A 24494-nucleotide genomic window follows, 5' to 3' on the forward strand; every position below is an offset into this window, starting at 1 on the left:
TACCACAGCTACCCAAGTTCTTGGTGTGTCACCTTACAAATTAACTACCCAATTTTCACCAGCAGTTGCATTTGCCCAATAATGCATTACGGGTGAATAGTTACTCATCAATTCCTATTCTCATTTTAGTTATAGTTTACACCAGAGCTTGTATTCAATAATTGAAAAGCAGAAAAATACTATAAGTTAATTTGTAATACTATCTGCATTACAATTTGTGATGTTGTATGGAACTAAGCATTGAGCAATAAAAAGGTAACAAGAGAATAAACTCAGCATACCATATATGAGAATGTTGCATTGGATGAGTCCATATATTAGACAAGATAGGATTAGGAATGAATTTAAAGAGAGAGTTGGGGTAGCACCTGATACAAGAAAAATAAAAAAAGGTAGAATCTCACCTTAGGTGGTTGGGCAGTAGAAGCTAATCATTAGTAGAGTGGACCAATTCATCAAATAGAGAACAGCCATATCACTAGAGGTAGAGGGAGATCAAGAAAAACCATATGCAAAATCATTTAAAAAATGGAGGCTAATAGTTTGTAGGACATGATTCGTAATAGTACAATATTACACTGTTTGATTTATGCAACAAATCGCACCTAATGAGAAAATCTTTGGTTCTTGTTGTTGTTAGTTCCAATTTGCCAAGGCATTTAGACAGGGTAGACGACAACAAAGCATCTCCAACAAAGAAAAAAAAATAAGGGTAGTGTTTTTCAGTCCCAATCCCAATATATCTTAAATAGCACGATTAGAAACCCAAATGAGCATCATTAAAACTAATCAAAAGGCATAGGATATCTTACACTTACAAGTTACATGTCTTAACAGCGCGGCAAATCTGAAATCTTAATGAAGAAGAAAATATGCATTACCTGGAATGATGATGGGTACATCTCGGAGCGTAGTGGAGCGAAACAGAAGCAAGGGAAGAAATAGGAGATGGAGAGAGAAAGAGAGGAATGAATATTCTTCGACAGAAAGTTGGCGCCGGTACCGAAGGTATTTCTTGAGTTCATGTGAAGAGTAGATCCGCACGAGGAAATGGTTGTGGCATTTTTTTGGACAGTGAGGCATACTATTTTTCTTAGTAGGTGATTTATGTTGATAAATTTTTGTTGCCCTTCTTTCGATTGTTTGGAAAAGAAATGTATGATTTTAAGATTTTGTTTGGGCGTCGTTGAATTTGGTGTTCTTGTTTGTGTTGCATAATTTTCTAGTTGTGAGTGTATTTTTACAAGCCAAATTAGGTCAGTTATGCAAGAAGCAACGGTAACTTTGACATCAACATAACATGCCTTAAAAGTGTATCAACAGTTGATGCTTTCAATGATGCTAAGAAAGCATTTTGCATAGATTTGTTGGGTGATTGTTCAACCATTGATAAAAGACTCTTAACCCACTACAATTCCAACACACACACAAAAAAAAGTAAGATCAAGAAATGTGATTTATATTTTTGGTCATTCATAAAGTTAAGAGTATGTCTTGAGACTTTCATAACCTTTACTAGACATTGTTGAGCTTAAAATTACTTCTAACCCTTGTAGAACTAATAAAAGGTGATTAATTGATAAAGAAATTTTAACAATGATTTTCATATATTTGAACTAATTGTTAAAATTACCCAAAAAAACATATATACAACATCAACAACTCAAGAAAAATTATGAATGTAACAAATAAGTGAGAAAAACCTCAAACTATATGTCTAATATGAGTAATTATGCGTTAGGTAAAAAGAAAAATAATTTATAAAGAATATCAAGAGAAAAAAAAACAATTACATGAAAACATAATATATATATATATATATATATATATATATATATATATATATATATATATATATATATATATATCACTTATTTGCTACATTCTTAACATTCTTAACAATTAATTTTAATAAAATTTATGAAAGTCTTTAGACATACTCTTAACTTTATAAATGACCAAAATTTAAGCACATTCATTTATCTTACTTTTTTTCTTCTTTTTTGTGTCGGAATTACAACGGTTTAAGAGTATGAACGATTGAACAATCACCCACCAAATCTTTACGAAATGCTCTCTCATCATCTTTGAAAGCATTAATTATTGATACACTTTTCAGGCATGCTGATATTAATGTTAAAGTTACAGTTGCCTCTTGAATAACTAATATAATTTGGCTTGTAGAAATACACTCATAGCTGGAAAATAATGCAAACCAAACAATAATACCAAATTCAGCGACATGAGCCCTAAGCAGAATCTTAAAATCATACACTTTTCCCAAACAACCAAAAAAAGGGCAAAAAAATATTAACATAAATCACTTACATGAAAGCAGAGTATATGCTTCACGGTCCAAAAAAAAAAAACACCACAACGATTTTCTTGTGTAGATCTACTCTTCCCACAGACTCAACAGATACCTCCGATATCAGCACCAAACTTCCCAAACCTGTCGAAGGTGGATGTTGCCTTTTTCTTTCAAATTTGGCAGTGTTTACCCAAGGCCACAATACACCCTAAATTCAAATTCACAACACAAAGGACCCAAACCAAAAACAACAAACACAAATGATAACCACAACCATGAAAGCCATAAAAAAACAAACACAAACCCACCGATTTCACCAACCCACCTTTACTAACCCTAAATCCAACACAACGTTGTGCTCATCCATGTGGACCACACATGATGAAAACCCTAAATCATGAATCACAAATTCAGCATCCTAATAGGTAAAAAATTCAAGAAAATTGTAAAGATGAAAAGCAATAGCATATTAGATGAGAAATGGAAAAGAGCAACGCCACAATCCCTAAGGATTGATAAGTTGAGGAGAATTTGTCAAATAAAATAAGAATTCTTTGATAAGAATTTAGGGTTCTACACAAGAACCAAGAGAAATCAATTCTCTCACAATTAACAAAAGCTAACTTTTTAGTTCATCCAAAACTGCTTACAAAATATGTCTTACGACCCTACTTATATTGTTCAACTAAAACCCTAGTAAGGCCTATTTCAGAAAGGCCCACTGAAGGTCCAACTAAACAACATAGTTAAAAAAAACAAATAAAAGCCCAAACAAAGGCCCAAATTATAAAAATTACACAATATTCCTAATATAAAAGTAAAAGTTTGAAGTCTTCTCGTTAGTCCCCTATCAACACATCAAGATGTCAAAATCTCAATCCCTGTTTGATTAGAGTTTGCATTACTATTGTCAATATTTCGGGAACTATTGGTTTACCCAAATCAACTTAACACCTACCACATGACTTATGTTTCATGACTTTAATATACCCCATGTAAAAAATTAAGGCTTAGATCTTAATTATAATTTTTACCTCAACTTTTTAATTTTTAGTGAATTTTACACTAAAAAAATTGATTTGATGCATTTTATCTCTTAATTTTTTTTAAAAATTGTAAATTTTATCCTAACATAATTGCATTGCACTTTTTACTCTTTTTTTATTGTTAAAATATGTTAATGATATTTGATATATTCGATTTTTGTTTATGATTTCTGATAATTTTTTTTCTTCACTTTTCTTCTTGATCTTTGAAAATTTTTGTTTTTGATCCATGTCGTTAGGATTTTTCCATTAACTGATGACTTGGTTGCTAACTTTTTAAAGATATGATTTGTGATGGTTTTAAAACAACTAGTATTGATTTAAAATTGCAAATTACAATTTCTTGTGATTAGAAACGACTAGAAACAAGTGGAACCTAATGATAACCAACTCAAGTCTTTCTTCCACCACTACCACCAACTGCCATTGACCACATCATCTATGACCAATAGGCTCTTGCCAAACACGGATGGGTCCCAAATATTGTACCCTCACTTGATGGCATCCACAATGTCGTCACAGCTGGAACTGACGAAGCAAAAGCACGAGCGACAAGGAAGTACAAGACGTTGGAACAACCTTTGGCCGCAAAGAAAGTTGCTACGACATCGTCTTAGTCATTCTCTGCAAACAAGAAGCCTCACTCCCCTACCTTCCCTTCCTCTTTTCTCACTTTTTCCAAGAAATCTCATTCCTTCACTCTAGGTTTGCTTTCCTTTTCTCAATTTTATTTTCTAATTCTCCCCTATTAATTTTATATTTTGCTCCGAGAGTGTGATTATTTCGAGGTTAGTGTGTGTTAGTGGATTTTGCGTTTCTAATTTGAAAACTGTCAAGATTGGAATTACGAGTTTTAAAGTGTTTCTTAGTTATATATGAATTGCGTTGGGGGGGTTTTGTTTAGTGTTAGGTTGTAGATCTAAGCATTGGCGGCTATGACGGTAGCACGAAGGTGGAGGTTAGGTTAGGTGAAGGTGGTTATAACTAGGGGAATGAAGCTATAAAAGTTTTCATTAGAATTCCATATCTAGATTTTTTTTTCTTTTGTTTAATATGATGCATTGTTTCACCTCCATTTCACCACCCTCTTCAGATTTGATTTTTTTAATTGTTTCTCGCAGTTTCTAATGGTTAGAAATTATAATTTGTAATTCAAAATGAATATTGACAGTTTTAAAACCACCACAAATCATAACAGCATGGCTCAAACAATACTTTTCAAACATTAGGAAACAAAAGCAGAGGAAATTTTATTACGGATCACAAACATATTTTAGCATTTTTTTTGGACTAATTTTGCAACCAAGTTTTATACTTTTTGGTGAATTTCACACTTAACTTTTTTTTAGCAAATTTTACCCCAACTTTTATTCTTATTAATGTACAAATGACAAGGTAAAATTAGTAAGTTTCTTATATAGTGTGGAATAAAATACGTCAAATTAATTTGTTGGAGATAAAATTCACCAAAAATTAAAAGATTGAAGATAAAAACTACAATTACGTCAAAAGTTAATTAATTACATATTATGTATGTAATTGATTATTAGGTGTTTTAACAATGATTCAAGTTCTATTTGGTGGAGTTCCAAGGTCCTATTGCAGAAGCACCTTCTATTGATTTTCCAGCAAAAACATTTAATCCAAAGATAATCTTAGCCCTAAAATAAACAGTTTAAAATTAACAACTCATTAAGAATAACTTGCAAACTTCAGTGTCATATACTATTACATTATCTTGAAAAACTTTCAAGTTTCACCTAATCTAAGTTTTAAGATGACTTTTAACGTGCGTTAGTTGGCTTGCACCATGCGTAATTTTTTTAAGACTTTAGATGTATTTTTTATTTATTTTTGCACTTGTATTTGTAGGGGTTAGTTGCGGTAATTAAGGAGCTTGGACATAATGTTGAACATAGGTTGTGTGTGAAACATTTATATGGGGATTGGAGAAAGAAGTATCTCAGAGCACATATGAGAGAATTGATGTGGATGACAGCTAGAGCAACTACTGTCGTTGATTGGGGAAAGGTTATGAACCAAATTAAGGTATATGATGCAAATGCTTGGAAGGATCTGGATAAGATAAACCCTGTTATTTTTTGGATGTAGTGTTTTATGAGGCTATGTAATGCACTCTTATGTAATTATATTTTTGCAATGTATAAGGATGGTGTTTTGGTACACACTTTTACAAAAACCATTCTTATACATAAACAAATATATTAAGTTCATATTGTACTTTATTTGATTAGCTATAAAACATATCATGCCATATTGAGGAACCAACTCAGTATAATTGACATAAAGAAAATCTTGAAAAATAATCAATCCTGCTTTATTTTTTCACTTATGCTCAACATACACGATGCACCTTGAAAATCATGTAAATCAATATTTGCTAATTTTTTGAGAATGCATTTTACATTTTACTAAAATGATATGTGGTTTGCTAAGTTCTAAACATGGTTCTGATAATGAACATCTAAACCAATAAGGTACAAAAGTTCCAACTTTTATAGTAGATCTTCATCTGCTAGCTAGAGCCACTTTTCAAACATATGACATGGTGGTATGCATTATGACTGATTAACTTCTATTTTCAAAGATATGACATGATGATTCAATTAGTGTACATTCTCCACAACATTTTTTCAGGCATAAAAGGCAACACAAAATTTTTTCAGACACCACACCACAACACACAAATTTTGTTTCCAACTACTATCACATTAAACCACCTTCATTTTTCCAAAATGAAAACCAAACGAACACCAAATGAATACCAAAGCTGAACAACAATAAACTCTTCTTTGATTAGCATAACCATTCACTAATTACATACAATTTGCACACTAAAACTGATGGTAGCATAATACAAAAACACCATAACTAATTTGATCAAAGACCACATAATACAACTCATAAACCTTAATTTCATCCTAAACCCAAACCACAAATGCAATGGACTACTATTACCACCATTACATAACATTCCTCTGCTACATAATAAAAACACCAACAAGCAAACAGTGATCTAAGACAAAACCAATCAAATCCCTAAAAATTTTCCCTTCAACTTCATTTCACTTATCTTGGTTTGCAAACCTTTTTCTTTGACCTTCTTCATCAATGCTACAATGATCCTCTTCTCACGACTATTGACAATTGGATTGTGCCACTAAAAAAATTGACACCATTTTTTACTTGTAACCTACATGGGCAAAATAAACACAAAAATCAACACACAAACCAAAACAGAACCAACACTAAAGACTATTGCTTACCCTGTATAGACCACAACCATAAAAACCCTTCTCTGGATTATCCTCAGTCCACGATGTCACTAGTAAAACCTCTACGTTACACAAACACAACATCCGACTTTGGGACTCAAAGTTGTACGACGATGCACTCCTTGCCATGGGAACGTGTTGTAATTAGGGAAACGTGCGACTTTGGCAAACGCAACAAGGAAGTTGCTTAGTTTGGGTTTGTGTTGTAATTAGGGAATTAGGATTTTTGGTAATGTGAAGGATAGGATTTGGGGGTAATGAGAAGGTTTTCGAGTCCAAGGATGAAGTCTACGAGTCTAGGTTGGGGTAATTGTTTTTCATCAGTAAGTGTTAGTTAGATAATTCCTTATGAGGATAAATTGCATATACCTCTTAAACAACCAATTATATGTGAACACGTGACAATTAACGTTTTACACTAACCGTTAATGTTCAATTTTTGTTCTAGGAACAAAAATTAAACAATTTCCAATTGAATCGGGTAAATTTTAAGAATCTAAAAATTTCAACCATCAACAATTGTTAAAGGATTTTGAAGAATTTCATGAAAAAACCAAACTGCGCTCGCAAATCTAAGTTTAACGAGATCTTTTTCAAGCATGCATAGACTGTTACATGAATGTTTTTGAGGGAGCTTCCTTTTCAAGTCTAAACCACCATTAATTTTCCTTTAAAGGACGAATAGGGGCATCAAGTGGTGGCCATGGCCGGTGCTGTGATACCTTTCTGCAACTGAAAATTTTATAAAAACGGTTGAGACCAATTTATCACATTCAATCCGTGCCTTTCATTTGTATAAGCTTATATCCAACGACTGAAATTTTTTTCACATGGTGCAGGACTTGTTTAACTATCGCATACCAGAAGCCGTCAAGTTTCAAAGGTGAAAAGGCTGCGAAACATTCAGAAGCAAGGATACCTTAATAAACTCCCAAAAGTAAAAGCAATCATCTAATAAATTAAAAAAGTAATGAAATAAATTGATTTCTGCTAATTATTATTACAACAATAGAGATGTAAATTATCTCTTACCTTTAACTGCATTTAACAAAATCGTGCTGCTGAGGTTCTGAATAAGATGACAATTATAAAAGAAGTATAAGATTTTGAAGGTGGTGTAAACGGTTGCTTGTGAACTTATTAGAACAATTAATTAATAAATTAAAAATCCAATATTTGAATGTCTTACTTACCTTTTATAATATATAACTTTTAATATCTTGAGTTCTAACTTAAACTGTAATATTTTATAAAAAAAATACTTGTAATTAAAATAACATTATATCATAATATAAATTATTCATTATAAATTTAAAACATAATTTATATATGTTGAAGAGATATTTATGACAAATTTTAATTATAATATAATTTTATATGTTTAAAAGTATTTATATATTTATTACAAATCTTAATGATATGAAATAAATATTATTTCAATGTAAAGGCTAAATCATTAGTTCTTTAAAAATAAGAAAATGTATATTATTTGAAATAAGCTTGATCATAAAGAATAAATAAAAATAGAGAAATGCTACTTACATTGTTTTTAATCTTTTTTCCAACATTCTTTATGTAATTAGTTGAAATTTTTTGATAATTATCAATTTTTAGTGGATCTCATTTAAATTAGTAACATCCATCAAAATTGTTGATCTTTAACAAATTTTAATAACCTGAGTGTTGAGAAGAGAGTGTCAAAAACATTATCGATAATATTTTTCATAAAGATATATAAATAGAGAGATTTTATAAATAAGGATAAACATATTACTTAAAGGCAGATGCTAATTAGTACCTCACAATATTAGTTAAGAAATTAAAATAATTTTTTTATTAAAATACATAAAATTATATTATTTATGATTTTATTACGTTCTCTTATAGTTTTTATAATATATATTTTTTCTTTAATTCTTTAATGAATGTCCTAAATATACCCTAGCATGACCCTTACTTGAAATAATAAATGCATATCGTGCCTACTAAGCTGTAGAATTTAATGTTAAACTGACGTAGGAGACGACAAATCCAATGTTATTAACGAGACTGTTGTAGGACCGCTCAACCTGATATTTTTATATTTATTACTAGTTTGTTGAACAAAACATGCAATTGATCTAGGTAATGTTTCTTTTATTTAAGGAGATAAACATTTCTAGAATATTGATAACTTCCTAGTTTCTTATGTTCATTATAAGTAATTATTTTTTATTTCTTGAAATCCAACTTAGTGACAAAAAGTTCACAATAATTTGTACCCACACAAATGTTGAATTAACTTAATTAGATCTCTATTAATTTTATTTTTCAAATATTTTTTTTTAAATTTCCTTCCAATTAAGAATTAAAAGAGAATCTGTCATACAAATTCAGGAACAAAGTGACAGTTTAACCAAGTCAAATTTCTTATCTTTATATTTAAATATTCCTCCTTCAAAAAAATTCTTTGTTTCTACTAAGATAATAACAAAGTTACTACACGAGCTTAAATTGCATGTAATTTAACTAAGTTAGAGCTCCTCCAACTAATTCGTAATTGTCAAGGAACCTCCTATGGAAAGGATGTCCATCAAACTCAAATTTAAATGACTTTTGAAGATTTAAACTCTCACATAAGCTCTTGTATTTTTTAAACTTTAAAATAGTTCTTAAAAAAGGGGGGAAAAAAAGGCCAAACATAAAGTTTTCCTCACATTGGCTTGTGTGTTCAACGAATTGGGTAATTTGAGGTTTTAGTTTTTCTTTCACTGGGATGACATAAATAAATTACTAGATGTGAAGTTTTGAAGTCTTTCACTAAGGCTTATTGTAGCATTAAGTACATTTTGAATAGATAACGCAGGTTGGCCAACAGAAAAAAGAAAGAAAAAAAAAAACAATTAATCCATACCACGAGAATTACAGTTATAAAAAGCAACCAATAATTAATAAGCAGGAGGGGATGACTCATTTAGTGATGACAAGAGATTGAATTTGGTCACTAACTTACAATTTGCAATTTGTGACCACAATGAAACTTAATGGTATAAAAGCATACAATAAAAGCCATCAAAATCCTAGTTCTCAACCTAAATAATTGTCATTCTCTTCCTTCACAATAAAATGAAAAGTAACATGTTTTCCATGTAATTAGCTCAACCACCAAGTGAAACCAATTTTGGTCTCCCCTAGTGCCACCTAGTTTAGCAACAGGCTGAAACAACAGCATCAGGTAAATGGGCAAATACAATAGAGAAAGCAGCAACCCTTATTGGCTCTGATGAGTTCACATATATAGGCTCCAAAGGAGGAATGTCACCATCTGAGTTTACACTCAGAGCTTTTCCATTTAGTACCATTGTTTGGCTATGTATATCCCCATCCTGTGGAGTTAGATGGTACTCCTCTCTTGCTGTTTCACTTGCAAGAGGCAGTTCCATCCTTTTTGAATGACTAGACATCTTTCTGTGCCTCAAACTCTCAGCGTTGTTGTTGAAGGTCACTTCAGCTTCAACAGTTGTGTTGCTGTCCAGGTTGATCAATAGTACTGTGATTCCTTTCTGTAAGAATAGAGTATTATACATCGGGTTTCATTAGTGTGTTAGTGTGTCTCTTTTTTATGGTCTTGCTTAGATAATATTCTCAATAAATACTAATAAGAGAAGAAAATAAGATGGTAAAATGAATACAGCTTTTATAGAAATTAAAATCAGCTTTCGTATTCCAACTTTTATATAAGCTATTTCATTTAACATATCTAAACACTAATTTTAACTTATTGGAGAAATTTAATTTATTTTAACTTTTTATTTTATTCTCTTACAAGTACTTTCTGAGAAGTTTATCTAAATAGGCCCTATATATATGTATAAAATCGAAGTGATAAAAATTTCACTCACTGATTGCTTTGCACAGTGTGCATAAGCTCTTATCTTGTTTGTCCCAGAGAAGGTAGTTGAGAGGACATGTCTTCCCATGAGTCGGTGCCAAAGAAGAGCACTGCAAAGAAGAAAACACATTACAACAGAAACATCCTATACTGTGGATCTATTTGAAATGGGGTCCTCTTATTGTATTATTGATAAAAGGGTCCTTTCCAAATTAGCCAAAACTGTCCGTCAAGCAATTAATGAAGCAAACATGACACATGTAGATTCATAGAAGAATGATACATTAATGAATTAACTATGCAGATGTGGGTCCATAATTATGCTCCCCATTCTTCAACAAGGAAATTATGAACTGAAAAATGCATGTCTCCCTTGCAAACTGGTTTTATGGCTTTTTTTCCATCTAATGACTTGAGCAAATAAAATATGACTATGAAATTCAATTGTTAGTACCTATAGTAATCTGGATTTGGCAGAAAATTCGTAGTATTGAGTAAACCATAGTTTCCTCCTATCAAACTCTGTCTGCAATATGTTTTAGTGTCATAAGCAGCTGACATGCCAAGCTGATCCAAATACCTGTTTGTGATAAGATAACATTAGCCAAAATGTTTCTAAGGGTAAAATATGTTTTTTATCCCTCAAAATATCTTGAAACTCAGTTTTAGTTTCTATAAAAATTTAATACATTTAGTCCATGTGGTTTTAGTCCCTTATCAGGGACTAAAAACATGTGTTTATGTTAAAATGTAGGGGCTATAAACTTATTGAGTTTTTACAGGAATTAAAATCAAATTTCAAGATATTTTACGTGCCCAAAAACATACTTTACCCTAATTGTAAGGAATCATTAATGAAATCTGAATCATGTGGAGTTGCCACTAACCAGAAACTGTAAACAAATGCATCGGATACAAGATGATGGCCACTATTGTAGGCACCTCCAGACTCACCAACCCATGCTGTTGCTGAGGTACCTGTACTTGCAAGTATATTTTTTAGGCCACTGAATGTGCTAGCCTCTTTATCAAGATAGGAAGGGTCCAGAATTCTTTCCACCAGGTGCTCATCAACTCCTGAATATTAAGATAAAGTAGCCTTCAAATATAACCAAATTCATTGAAATTGGTAAAACATAATGAATATTTGCCTGCTTGGTGAAGGGTACCTGGTCCAAGGTTATAAATGTGGTGAGTGACCACATCAATAGATTTTCCTGATTTGCTTATAAATATGTTGAACCAGTTTGCATCAAAGAAACCTCCAGGTGCAATTACTAGTGGCTTAGGCTCAGTCTTTTCATATGCATTGTAAACTACGTCGTGTAAAGCAGCAACATCCAAAGCATATTGGTCTGCTGTAATGCTTGTTCCAACTCCACTCCCACTCAATTCATTGCCTGCCAATGACACGTACTCAATATGGTTAGTTAGTATCCATTACACGGTCCTTGTACAAGAAGTATTTCGTTCAATATGCTTTGATATCAAACAGAATAGTTAACTCTAGAGGGAACTTGCTCATTTTATTTCCTTAAACTCAAACATTGAAGAACATACCATCTTTATATCAACATTAATATTTGTGAGCATTTTGATAAAGATAGTGATTTCCAATTTTAGTCTTATTGTGCAGTGGCACATAATACTTTAGCACATAGTTACCAGATACGTGGTATGGGTATCGATACATGGTTCGTCACTTTTCACATTATTATTGTTAGACTTTCTTTAAAGAAAACTTGGTATGCAGTTTGTGGTACAGTGAATTTGATATGCGGTGAGCAGGGTTATTGAAAGAATTCTATAACTATGCTTTGGCATTTGTAAAAAGAGCAGCAAATACTTACCAAGTTCCCATCCATAAATGCTGTAGCCATTTCCAACAGTATATCGAATAAAGGACTCGGCATTGGTGTAGTTCCAAGGTCCTTTTGCAGAACCACTGTGTATTGATTTTCCAGCAAGAGCATTTAATCCAAAGATAATCTTAGCTCTGAAATAAATAGTTTTAAAATGTTATTAAAAATATACCTTTCAAGTCAACAAGGCGAATCTTGTTAGTTCAAAACACACATACACACCACAGGGAGAATTGAATTTTACCCAGCTTTTTCAAAAAAGTAGTTAAGTTCATCCCATCTATCCATTGGGAGGCACCCTTGAGTGAAACCAAACATCTCAGAAGGGTTCTTAACAAAAGGTGTACAAGGTTGGTGGTTATCTTCAGTGCCATATATTACCTTGTCTTGCAAACTTCCACCTAGTCTAAGTTTCAAAGGTGAAAAGGCTGCAGAACATTCAGAAACACCAATACCTTGATAAGCTTTCAAAACTCAAAGCAATCATATAACCAATTAGAAAGTAATGAAAGAATTTGATTGCTGCCCATCATTATTACAACAACAGAGGTGTAAATTATCTATTACCTTTCACTGCATTTAAGAAAATCTTGTTGTTGAGGTCCTGAACGAGATGACAATTAAAAGATGTATAAGATTTTGAAGGAGGTGTAAACGAACTTTATTAGAACAAATAATTAAAAAATAAAAAAAAAATTGAAGACTAAAAACTCAACCCAGATGTGAATTTTTTTTATCTGTAGGAATCGAAGACAATGTCAGGGGTTAACAATAACTCACGCACCCTTCCTCAACCGACTAAGCTAGACCCGTTACCCCTAGATGTGAATTTCAAAAAACCTTGCGAAGACAGAGTCAGCAAACATAGATTAATAAGAAAAGTAATAAAAAAGGGTATATACTATTATCTCACAATGATGTGGTAAGAATCTTATCACCTTGTTCACCACCACAAACAATGAGTGGATAATGACATGATATTTTTTTTAAAAAAAATAGTTATTTCTTTTTCTTCTTCTGGAATTATTTTGCAGTTAAGGTAAGAGATCCCAGACATGCATTATAGATTCAAACATCATTTCCAAAATTAAAAAAAAAAAAAAAACATCATTAAACAGTGAAAGACATCAGACCATGAAAACAAAGCAGCCAAAGCAAAAAAGAAAAAACATCTTTAGTTTGGGTGTTGGAACAATATGCAGCCATCATAATTCCAAAACTCACCATCCAGATTCATAAACTATTTGAAAAAAAAGGAAAGATAAAAGAAGCAAAAGTACCAGATTGAGAAGAGAAGCAAGTCCCCAACTGCATCTTCCATAGTCACATTTCTCAGGAGGCCACCAATCCAAAGTTGCACAAACAAAATCATCATCAATGGTTCCAATCACAACCTTGTCATCAATGGCAACAGTCCCTTGCAAAGTTGCATCTCCTCTTACACTCACTATGTTGCCAAAAATGAAGGTGAAGCATGTCAAGTGCAGCCACAAGCAAATACCCAGAAGCCGAATACGAGAACTCATTTCCAGAATCAGCCAAAGTCACGATCTTTATCGAAGTTCAAGCTTCAAAGGGCAATGAGGAAGCCATGGAGTGAAGGTTTCACTGCGGAGTCACGTGCTACACTGACATAGAAAATGTAAAGAAGACTGAGAATTTAATTACACTAATTTTCTTTGCTGCAAAGGGTTGTCTTACACAAAAGTTTTGTGCAAAGACAGTTTATGCATTGCAAAGATTTGGTTTCTTATATGAATCGTGGCCGTCTCAAAGTATCGGTTTAAAAAGAAGTGTGTGCAGAATGGCATAAATCTGGTTAAAGTTTTTTCTTTTTATTTTTTATTCTTGCTTATTTTTTAATTTTAGTTTTGTAAATTAGTATTTTTTTTTTAATTTTAATTTCTGTAACTTTTTTGTATTTTTAATTCTTTTAAACTATTATTTTTTTAAGATTTTAATTTTTTATTAATAATTGTCATAAATTCATGTTTGCATGAATTAAAATTCAAAAATATAAATGTATAGGAACTAATTAACAAAATATTTTACATCAATCAAAATTACGAAAACATTAATCTACGGATACGAAAATTAGAAAAACTTACAGAAATTTAAAAAAAAAACACTAACTTATAATAACAAGAACAAAGAATTTCACAAATCTTTTTGCATAAAATTAAGTACATGACACGGGAAATTTATTTGGTATGTGACTATGACGTAATGGAAATTTGTCGTATACGTTTCTTCTAATACCTTAATGCTGTACAGGTATAAATATGGTGTAACAGGAGCTAACAGGAAAGAAAATATAAGATTAAAAATTTAAGCCAAGATGAGAAAATAGGCGATGAAAATATTAAAATGTTAAAAATTAAATTAAAAAATTTCTAATTTAAACGCTAACGACAACATTTAATTATTACTAAAATGAATTTCTTTGATATATAAATTAAAATTAATAATACTTTTAATAGCAATCAAAGGTACATTATTCATTACTACTAAATAAAAAATTATATGTATATATATTATTAATATTAAAATAATATTGATAAATTAATACAAATAAAATTAATAAAATTATTAGCATGTTAATAAATAAATTAATAGTTTTTAAATTAATTTGATCTTCTTTTAATTCGTGATCTATAATTTTAATCTTCCAATTCTTTTTCATGATTTTGGTTTCCAAATTTAACCAAATTCACAAATTTGGTTTAATTTTTGCTGTTACATACATTGAATAATTAACTTAAAGTTTGAGTAATGATCTGCTAGTGAATTAGTGATAAGAAGAGGTGGAAATTTACCATATAATTTAAAAAAATCACAAATTAGAATATAAAAAATAAAATGAATGCAAAGTTAAATATTGAACTAAAATTACAATTTTTTAAAAATTTTGTGGACTAAATTTGTGGAAAAAAATAAAAATCAAAATTGTAACTTAACCTCAATAATATAATAAATATAAATAATTTATAAGAAGGTTAATTAAAAAAATATATGATATAAATATTGAGCATCTAATTTTCATATTTTAGTCACTAAAATTTATATTTATGTCATATATATTTTCGTAAAAGTATATTATATATAATAATTTATAGTTACTAAATTATTAGTTTATCTATTATAATAATAATAATAATTTACCAATAAATGTGTACGTGTTTGTTTATATAGTAGTAGTAAATATAAGTCTTTAATACATGAATGAAAATTATAATTTATATATATATATATATATATATATATATATATATATATATATATATATATATATATATATATAACTTAAATAGGTGAAAATATATTTTTTTAAATATGGTAAGAAATAATAATAATAATAATAATAATAATAAATACTATTATTATATTAATTATAGATATAAACTTAAGTAGATCAATCTATTAGAATTTTAAGTTTCTTTTAATGATATAAATCCTCTTCTCTTTTTCTTTTTTTAAATAAGATTTGACTTGAATATACTTTTAAGTCCTTGTAATGTAATATAGTAATATTATTAGTATTGATTTATCAATAATATTATTAATACTGTACATTTATTTAATTAATCTATGCAATTTTTATTTAGTAATAGCATATGTGTAATTTTGGTTCTCATTATCACTTTCATTTATGCAATAAGAAAACCCATTATTTTGATGATTACATATTATTGGAGGAGATTTGTAATTTAACCTTTGATTATTTTGCAGGTTTATTTGTTGGAAATGAAGGGGTTTATGGTCCGATTGTTCATAAGGTGGAGAGCATAATATATCTCACGAGGATAATTTCATGCTAATTCAACCATTTACTCATGAGGAGTTTAAGGAAACAATCTTTCATATGCAACCTGATAAAGCTCCTGGTTCTGATGGTTCAACCCAACTTTCTACTAGAGACTTTGGAAAGTGCACGGGGAGGATGTTTTTCTAGCTTGTTGTTAGTGGCTTCAAGATAATGTTTTTCCTTCATTGATTAATGATACTTCTATTGTGTTAGTTTCTAGCTAGGGTTGATTAGCCTAAAGGTATGAAAGATTTTAGACTTGTTTTTTTTATGCAATGTGATAGGGATGTTAGTAGTTGACTTCGAGGGCCAGTACCTCTGCAAGCAATGGGAAGAGAAAGGTTCAGAAGGAAAGGCAATGAAGGATAGTAACTTTTCTTATTGATTTGCTGATTATTTACATAGGTATATATAGAACTACTGCTAACAGAATTTGTCCTAATCCACAGGGAATATTTCTATAACAGAATTTGGTTAGGAAATTCTCCTAGCAGCAGACAACATCGTTCAGCAAATCATCATTGCCAGCTCAGCTCTGCTTTTGCATTTTCAAACGAAATCTTTGAGGTATGAAGGCCTCGTAATTGTTCTCTTTGCTTTCGCCATTCGCACCCCTGGTTTTGCTATTGTAGTTCCTGCTTCCTTTTCCGGTGTTGTCTTTGTTGTGTTGTCATCTTCCTGTGGCCCTAGAGAAGGACCTTGTCCTCAAGGTAGTGATCTTGACGCAACTGATTCCCGTCCTCCTAGGAGGTGTCATCTGGGGACAAGCCCTACCATCGGACCAATACTTCCCAAGGAGCATCCTTCATTGGGGATGAGTGTCGATGATCCAAAATAGTTAGAGGAGTAATTACAGGTTGATCATTGACAAAATGATCAGATAAGTGAGCAGTGTTGACTTTGTCGAGGTCGCCACGAAATGGTTTGAGCATGGAGCAATGGAACACCGATTGAATGTGTACTCCTTGTGGTAGACCTAAACGATAAGCTACGGTGCCAATTCGTTCAACAATTTGAAAGGGACCATAGAAATGTTTGGTCAGCTTACCGAAAATTGTCTGAGGTCCCTTGGCAGATCGCTACCGATAAGGGCACAACTTCAAAAGAACCCAATCACCTATTTGGTAATGGACCTCTCTTCGTTTTGCGTTTGCCTAAAGTTTCATGCTAGCTTGGGCTTTAAGCAGCTTCTTGCGAATGCTATGAAACACTTCATCCCAGTTGGTCAAGGTCTCATCAACAGCGTCAATGCTCGAATTGGTAGAAAGATACTCCAAGAAACTGAAAGGCTTATGACCAAACGTGATCTCGTATGGTGTAGTGCCCGTGTCGAGGTTCCATGAGGTGTTGTGAGACAATTCTACCCACGGCAGGAATTTGCCCCAAGCTTCGGGACAATGATGGACAAAAGCTCTTAAATATTACTCAATGATACGATTCATCACTTCAGTTTGACCATCACTCTGAGGATGGTAAGCTGAACTCATTCGCAAACGCGTGCCGCTCAACCGAAAAAGCTCTTGCCAGAATCCACTTATAAATAACAGGTCTCTATTGGAGACGAGGCTTCTGGGAATTCCATGTATTTTGACCATGATGTCGATGAACAGGGTAGCCACCATATGTGCAGTGTGTGTCGGCGGAAGTATACCCAAATGGATTCCTTTTGAGAAGCAATCAACAACCACGAGGAGAACTGTTTTTCCTTGATATGGAGGAAGGCCGATGATGAAGTCCAAAGAGAGGTCCTTCCATGGAAGAAAAAGTACCGGAAGGGGGCATAGAAGGCATGTCGTCTTCTTTGTTTCATATTTAGTGAATTGGCATTCAACATAGTTGGCGACGAATTGTGTGGCGTCTTCTTTGAGCCCAGGCCAATGAAAATTTTCCAAGAGATGACCTATCATCTTGGCGACGCCCATATGGCCACCGGTGGATGTTGCGTGATATTCAACAAGGAGGGAAGCAATGATTGGTAAATCCCACAATAACCAGATTCGATCGTTCTTTAGAATAAGATCTTGACTGATAGTGAAGCCTGGGTGCGACGCCGGAGAGTTTGAAATATCGTGGTGTTGACGGTGGTATTGAGGGTGATTGGCCAATTGACGGTGGATCTCCTCAAGAAAAGCTAAGCAGGGAAGCGACAAGATCATTGAGAGGGAGGAAGTGGGTTCTGGTCTTCTGGAGAGGGTGTCCACGACCTGATTAAGGGTGCCTGGCCTGTACTAGATGTGGTAATCATAACAAAGCAAGCGTGGCAAGTACATATGTTGTTCAGGAGTTTGTATAACCTGGTTTAGCAGTTCCTTAAGGCTCCGGTGGTCTGTTATGATTGTGAAAGGGTGGCCCAAGATGTACTGGAGTCATTTCTTCACTGCAGAGGTAATCGTGGCCAGTTCCCTGACGTATGTTGATGCACAGAGAAGCTTCTGGCTGAAAGGTTTACTGAAGTATGCTATGGGATGTCCCTTTTGTGACAACACCGCACCCATCCCTGTGCTAGACACGTCTGTTTCGATTGTGAATGGTAGTTGAAAATCAGGGAGGGCTAGAACAAGGGTTGTTGATAAGGCTTGCTTCAGTTGCTCAAAAGCTGCTTGTGCCTGCGGCGTCCATGTAAAAGGGTCAATAGTAGTGGACTTGACTAGGGGTTCTGCAATCATCGCATATCCCTTGATGAAGCGGCGGTAAAATCCGGCCAAGCCTAAGAAGCTCCTCACCGCTTTTGTCGACTGCGGCACAGGCCACTGAGAGACAACAGCCACCTTGGCAGCCACGGGTTTGACCCCCTTCTGAGAAACCAAATGCCCCAAGTATTCGACCTGCGGTTGGGCAAAGAAGCATTTAGAGAGCTTCAGGACAAAGTGGTTGTCAAGTAATACCTGGAAAGTCATCTCCAAATGACGCAGATGAGCCTCTAATGAACCACTGTATACCAGAATGTCGTCGAAGAAGACAACAACAAAGTGGCAAAGGTATGGACGGAATATTAAGTTCATGGTCGCGTGATAAGAGGATGGGGCGTTGCACAACCCGAAGGGCATGACCTTGAACTCGTAGTGGCCATGGTGAGTTCGAAAGGCCATTTTCGGGATGTCCTCAGAGTGCATGCGAATTTGGTGATATCCCTGTAGAAGGTCAAGCTTGGAGAAGCACTGAGCGTCACCCAGTTCGTCGAGGAGCTCATCAATTGTTAGAATGGGAAACTGGTCCTTAATGGTGAGGGCGTTTAATGCTCTGTAATCAATGCAGAACTGCCACAAGCCATCATGCTTCTTAACAAGTAGCACCGGTGAAGAAAACGGGCTGGTGCTAGGCTGAATCAACCCCTTTTGGAGCATGGAATCCACTTGTAATTCAATCTCCTGCTTTTGAAAGTGAGGATATCTATATGGGCGCACATTCACCGGCGTGGATTGAGGAAGCAGATGAATGTGGTGATCAGTGGGTCGCGCCGGTGGTAGCTCATGATGGGGTTGAAACAAAGCACCAAATTGAGTGAGGAGAGACTGGAGTGGAGCCGATAAGTTCTCCACATGTGATGCAGGTGGGTCTGCAGAGAGGACTGCGATATGGAAATAAAATCTAGGTCCTTGCTTTTTGCACAAATGGCGTAATTGAGTCGAAGTCAGGAGACTCAGGTTAGCCTCACGATCACCCTAGAGCTTAACCAAGTGTCCCTCATAAATGAATTGCATGCACAAGGTTGTGTAATTAGTAAGGATAGATCGCAAAGCTTTGAGCCACTATACCCCCAATACGATATTTGTGCCTGATATCGGTAACACATGTAAATCAATGGTGAACGGAATATCCTGAATGGTGATTGAAATGGCTTCACACATCGACTGGCACTCGAGGTATTGCCCATTACCTACCATGACCCGCAAGGGAGTAGTGGCACGACACGACAAGCCCAACTGGGTCACAAGTTGTTGTTGGATGAAGTTGTGAGTACTTCCTCCATCAACAAGAAGAAGGAGACGGTGGTCGTCGAGGTGTCCCACCAGGCGGATGGTTTCTGGCGTGAGATGGACCACCAAGGAATTCAAAGAAATTTGGGCTGGGTATAAATATGTTGAATCGGGTGGGTCGGGTGGTGGTGTATCGGGTGGGTCGAGAATGGATATATTAGAAAGGGCTGGGTTATCCTCATCCGCGATGGGGAGAAAAAGCCTAAAGGCACAACGGTGTCCTCTATGGAATTTCTCCTTGCAATTGAAGCATAGACCCCGTTCCCGGTGGGAAGCAATCTCCTCCGGGATAGTCGCTTCAAGGGTGGTGGTGAAACACGTGGGGGTGGCTGTAAGAGGGGTGGTAAAGGCTGGGAGGGTATGATGGGTATTGTAAGGGGTGGGTGCATGGGTTGAATCGAAGGGCGAGGTCGAGGAAGACGACGATTGTCGAGAATCTTCTCTTGCTAGAAGCAGGCCAGATCGACGGTCTGTACCAAGGTCATTGGTTGATGGGCCTACACCTCCCACCGTATCTCCGGTGTGAGGCCTGACACAAAGCAACTAAGGAGGAAGGGGGAGGGAAGACCGATGATTCGGTTGGCAAGATCCTCAAACTCGAAAAGGTACTGGACCACGATGCCTTTCTGAGTGAGCTTGAACAGAGCTCTGGTAGGATCGTCATATTGGGACGACGCAAAGTGAGTACGCAAAGCTTGGAGGAACACCGGCCAAGAGGTGAACTGGCCATTGGTGTTCATCCACTGAAACCATGCGAGGGCGTAGCCTTCCATGTAGAATGACGCAATGCTAAGCTTGTCCTGCTCTGGAGTACCATGGTACTAAAAAAATTGGTTGATCTTAAAGATCCAATCGAGTGGCTCGGTGCCATCAAACCGAGGCATGTCTAATTTCATTATGTGTGTTACTGCAGGGACAGGGGAAGGCGGAGGCAAAGGTGGTGGAGTGGTTGAAGAAGGTGACAGGGCAGGGCTAAGGCGCTGGATAAGTTCATCAATTTTCAAAGTCATGGAATTCACAGACTCACCCAGGTACATATGTTGATTGGTGAGACGAATAAGGGCTTCCTCAAGGCGGTCTGAGGAACCCAGGTTCTTGTCAGAATCGGGCATGAAGGCAATGAGAGCACCAATTGATAAGGGTGTTAGTGGCTGGCTTCGAGGGCCAGTACCTCCGCAAGCAATGGGAAGAGAAAGGTTCAGAAGGAAAGGCAATGAAGGATAGTAACTTTTCTTATTGATTTCCTAATTATTTACATAGGTATATATAGAACTACTGCTAACAGAATTTGTCCTAATCCACAGGGAATATTTCTATAACAGAATTTGGTTAGGAATGTCTCCTAGCAGCAGACAACATCATTCAGCAAATCATCACTGCCAGGTCAGCTCTGCTTTTGCATTCTCAAACGAAATCTTTGAGGTATGAAGGCCTCGTAATTGTTCTCTTTGCTTTTGCCATTCGCACCCCTGGTTTTGCTATTGTAGTTCCTGCTTCCTTTTTTGGTGTTGTCTTTGTTGTGCTATCACAATGTGATCTATAAAATTATCTCCAAAGTGCTTGCTAACAGATTGAAAGGAGTTATGGGAAAATGTGTATTTGAGGAGCAATCAGCTTTTGTGCCTGGTAGATCTATAATTGATAATGCTTTGGTAGATTGTGAGGTTCTTCATTATTTGAAATGTAAGCCAAGGGGGAGGCAAGGGGACGGGATATCTTCATGCTATGATGATTAAACTTAAATTTCACAATGAGTTTATTGTGTGGATTATGTTATGTGTATCCTTTGTGAAATTTAAGGTATCCATAGAAAATGATGTCTATTCTGTAAGGAGTGCATATTTAATAATTATGCATGGATTCACGGACCATATGAGCTATCACGTGACTGATGACTAGAGGATGTTATGGCAATTGCAAGTTCCACCAAGGATGAAAAACTTAATATGAAGATCATGTAGACAATGCTTTCCCATAAGAGCTAATATGAAATTTTGTGGTGTTGATTGCCCCATTGTTTGCCTGCTTTGTGAAGTTGACGTTGAAACTATAATGCACTCCTTTGTTGTGTGTTAGATAAATATTAGGTGCTAGGAGCATTTCATCTATGTAATAACATTGAGTCTTTTGCTCAATTCATCTTACATTATTTAGAAGGTTGGATACCTAACAACAAGTGGCCATTTTGTTATGGAGTCTTTGGAGATGGCACGACGATAGGTTGTAAGGTAATGAAACCTATCCAGATTCACAAGTGATACAACAAGGTGATGATTTTTTACAAAACTGGTCTAGAGCTCAACAAGTGAATCATGGTAGTCGTTCAATAGATTCATATATGCACTTGAAGATTGCCTCAACTAGGTTCATTTACTTGTAATGTCGATGTGTTGGGTTCTTAAAATGCCACAACTCAATAGGAATTGGCATTTGTGCTTGGGATAACTGTGGAAGATTTATTGTTGCTATTGCAGACAACTTTGCATGAATGCCAATAAATGAGAAGCTTGGGGACTCCAATAATATTTGAAGTTCATGGAATCTATAGGGCTTGAAAATGTTAAGATCGAGTTGGATAGTAATTTAGTGACAAACAAAGTTATGAACTCAAGTGTTAACAATTCTAAGCTGGGATCTTAGTTCACGATTGTAGTAGATTGGTGGCCTGTAACTCAACCTTTGAGATAGGTTGTATCAAGAGACAAGCTAATGTGGTAACTTATGAATTAGCTAGGGCAACTTTATTTTATCCTAATTGCTATACTTTTAAGCATGCTATTTCTTGTATTGAGCAATTGATTTTGGCTTAATTAAGTTTTTCATACCTGAAACATAGTTAATTTTCAAAAAACTACCTAACATTCATTTTTTTCCCTAGATACCTAAAAAAATTTGTGTTTCATTTTAGTACCTGCCATCAAGCTACATCCGTTAAGTGATGACGTGCAGACGGAGTGCCATGTCATCATGCCTAGTCACTAACCATGTAAGCACATGTTGCTACATCAACGCCACATCATCAACTTCTTCCTCTTCTCCACCGTCATGAAAAATGTCATCAAATGAAAAGGTTTAGCACTTTTCGGTCTCCGTCAGGAGCATAGTGATCTCTGATCCCGCTCTCCAAACACGTTGTCGTTATCCCGGACTCCTCAGAGTTCATCGACGGAGATCCCGACCCACGAATTTCTTGTCGGCAACTGAAGCTCACCACTTTCTGCAGAAAACTTGGCGTCAACCAGAGATTGAGATCCATCATAGCTATCTGAAGCTTGGCGAGCTCTTCAAATCGCTTGCATTTACCGCCAAAACCACCCTTATCAGACCTCAAACCCAGGAACCAAAAGTTTGGGTTCAGATCTCGGACTTTCCACTTGTTGGTACAAATAACTTCTCCTTCGGAGGCATCATCGGCGGTGGGAGTGGGAGCATCTAGGCCAAGAAGCTCCGGCACGGGCTTGACGGTGCCACCGCGGAGCACCGTCTCAACCACTGTCTAGCAAACGTGCCAGTTTCCGGTCCACAAAAGTCCCACATCACCATTGACAAGGTTCATCATTCTTCCACACGCTTCAAACAATAGAGATTGAAACAGAGGTGCATAAAAGAAAAAAAAATATCAGAGATGAAAAAAAAACGAAAGTAGGATACAAGACTTGTTGCAACCCTTTCGAAGGACACTACACCCATTACAACTCATGCCTCTTTAGGGTAAGAAAAAAATAACCTCAAGTTAGGAGAGTGTGTGGTTTATGTTTTGTTGTGGTTGTGAAAACTCTTTGCAAAATCACCTCACATGAAAGTGAGAGAGACAGAGAGGAGAACAAAGAGAAGAAAAACGGGGAAAAGAAGATGGAGAAACGAAGAATGGAACTTTGAGAGGAAGAAGTTGATGATGTGGCATTGATGTGGTGACCTATGCATACATGGTTAGTGACTAGGCATGATGACGTGATACTCCATCTGTCACATCATCACTTAACGGAAGCAGTCTGAAGACAGATACTAAAATGGAACGCAAAAATTTTCTATGTATCTTGGAGAAAAAATGAATGTTAAGTAGTTTTTTGAAAGTGAACTATATTTCAGGTATGAAAAACTTAACTAAGCCATTGATTTTTAATGAAATAATATGAGTATATTCTAGTTTAAAATGTATTGTTGGAGTTAAGGGTGATGAGTTGAAGTTTCATCTTTAATATTGTGATAATTTATTTTCTAATTTTCATAAGTCACATCATCCATTACAACAATATCATGTTGTGATACTAGAAAGATCAAAACTATATTTAAATTTAAAATTTAATACATTAAGAAAAGGTAAAA

At 34.8% G+C, this 24494-nt stretch overlaps 1 protein-coding gene and 1 pseudogene across 1 annotated transcript; both read right to left on the bottom strand.

Annotated features, from left to right (window-relative positions):
* Positions 1 to 9610: 9610 nt before the first annotated feature.
* LOC100802477 (heparanase-like protein 3) lies at positions 9611 to 14175 on the bottom strand. Its single transcript, XM_003546530.5, has 9 exons — positions 13667 to 14175; positions 12954 to 12990; positions 12631 to 12814; positions 12375 to 12520; positions 11694 to 11924; positions 11412 to 11601; positions 10979 to 11104; positions 10535 to 10634; positions 9611 to 10195 (listed from the first exon to the last, which is right to left on the bottom strand). The coding sequence occupies exons 1-9, from the start codon at positions 13910 to 13912 to the stop codon at positions 9839 to 9841; spliced, it is 1617 nt and encodes a 538-aa protein (XP_003546578.1). The 5' UTR covers positions 13913 to 14175; the 3' UTR covers positions 9611 to 9838.
* Positions 14176 to 23226: 9051 nt separating this feature from the next.
* LOC100792054 (LOB domain-containing protein 37-like) lies at positions 23227 to 23868 on the bottom strand (annotated as a pseudogene).
* Positions 23869 to 24494: the final 626 nt, after the last annotated feature.

The sequence above is a fragment of the Glycine max genome, chromosome 15 (genome assembly GCF_000004515.6).
Source record: "Glycine max cultivar Williams 82 chromosome 15, Glycine_max_v4.0, whole genome shotgun sequence".
NCBI lineage: Eukaryota > Viridiplantae > Streptophyta > Magnoliopsida > Fabales > Fabaceae > Glycine > Glycine max.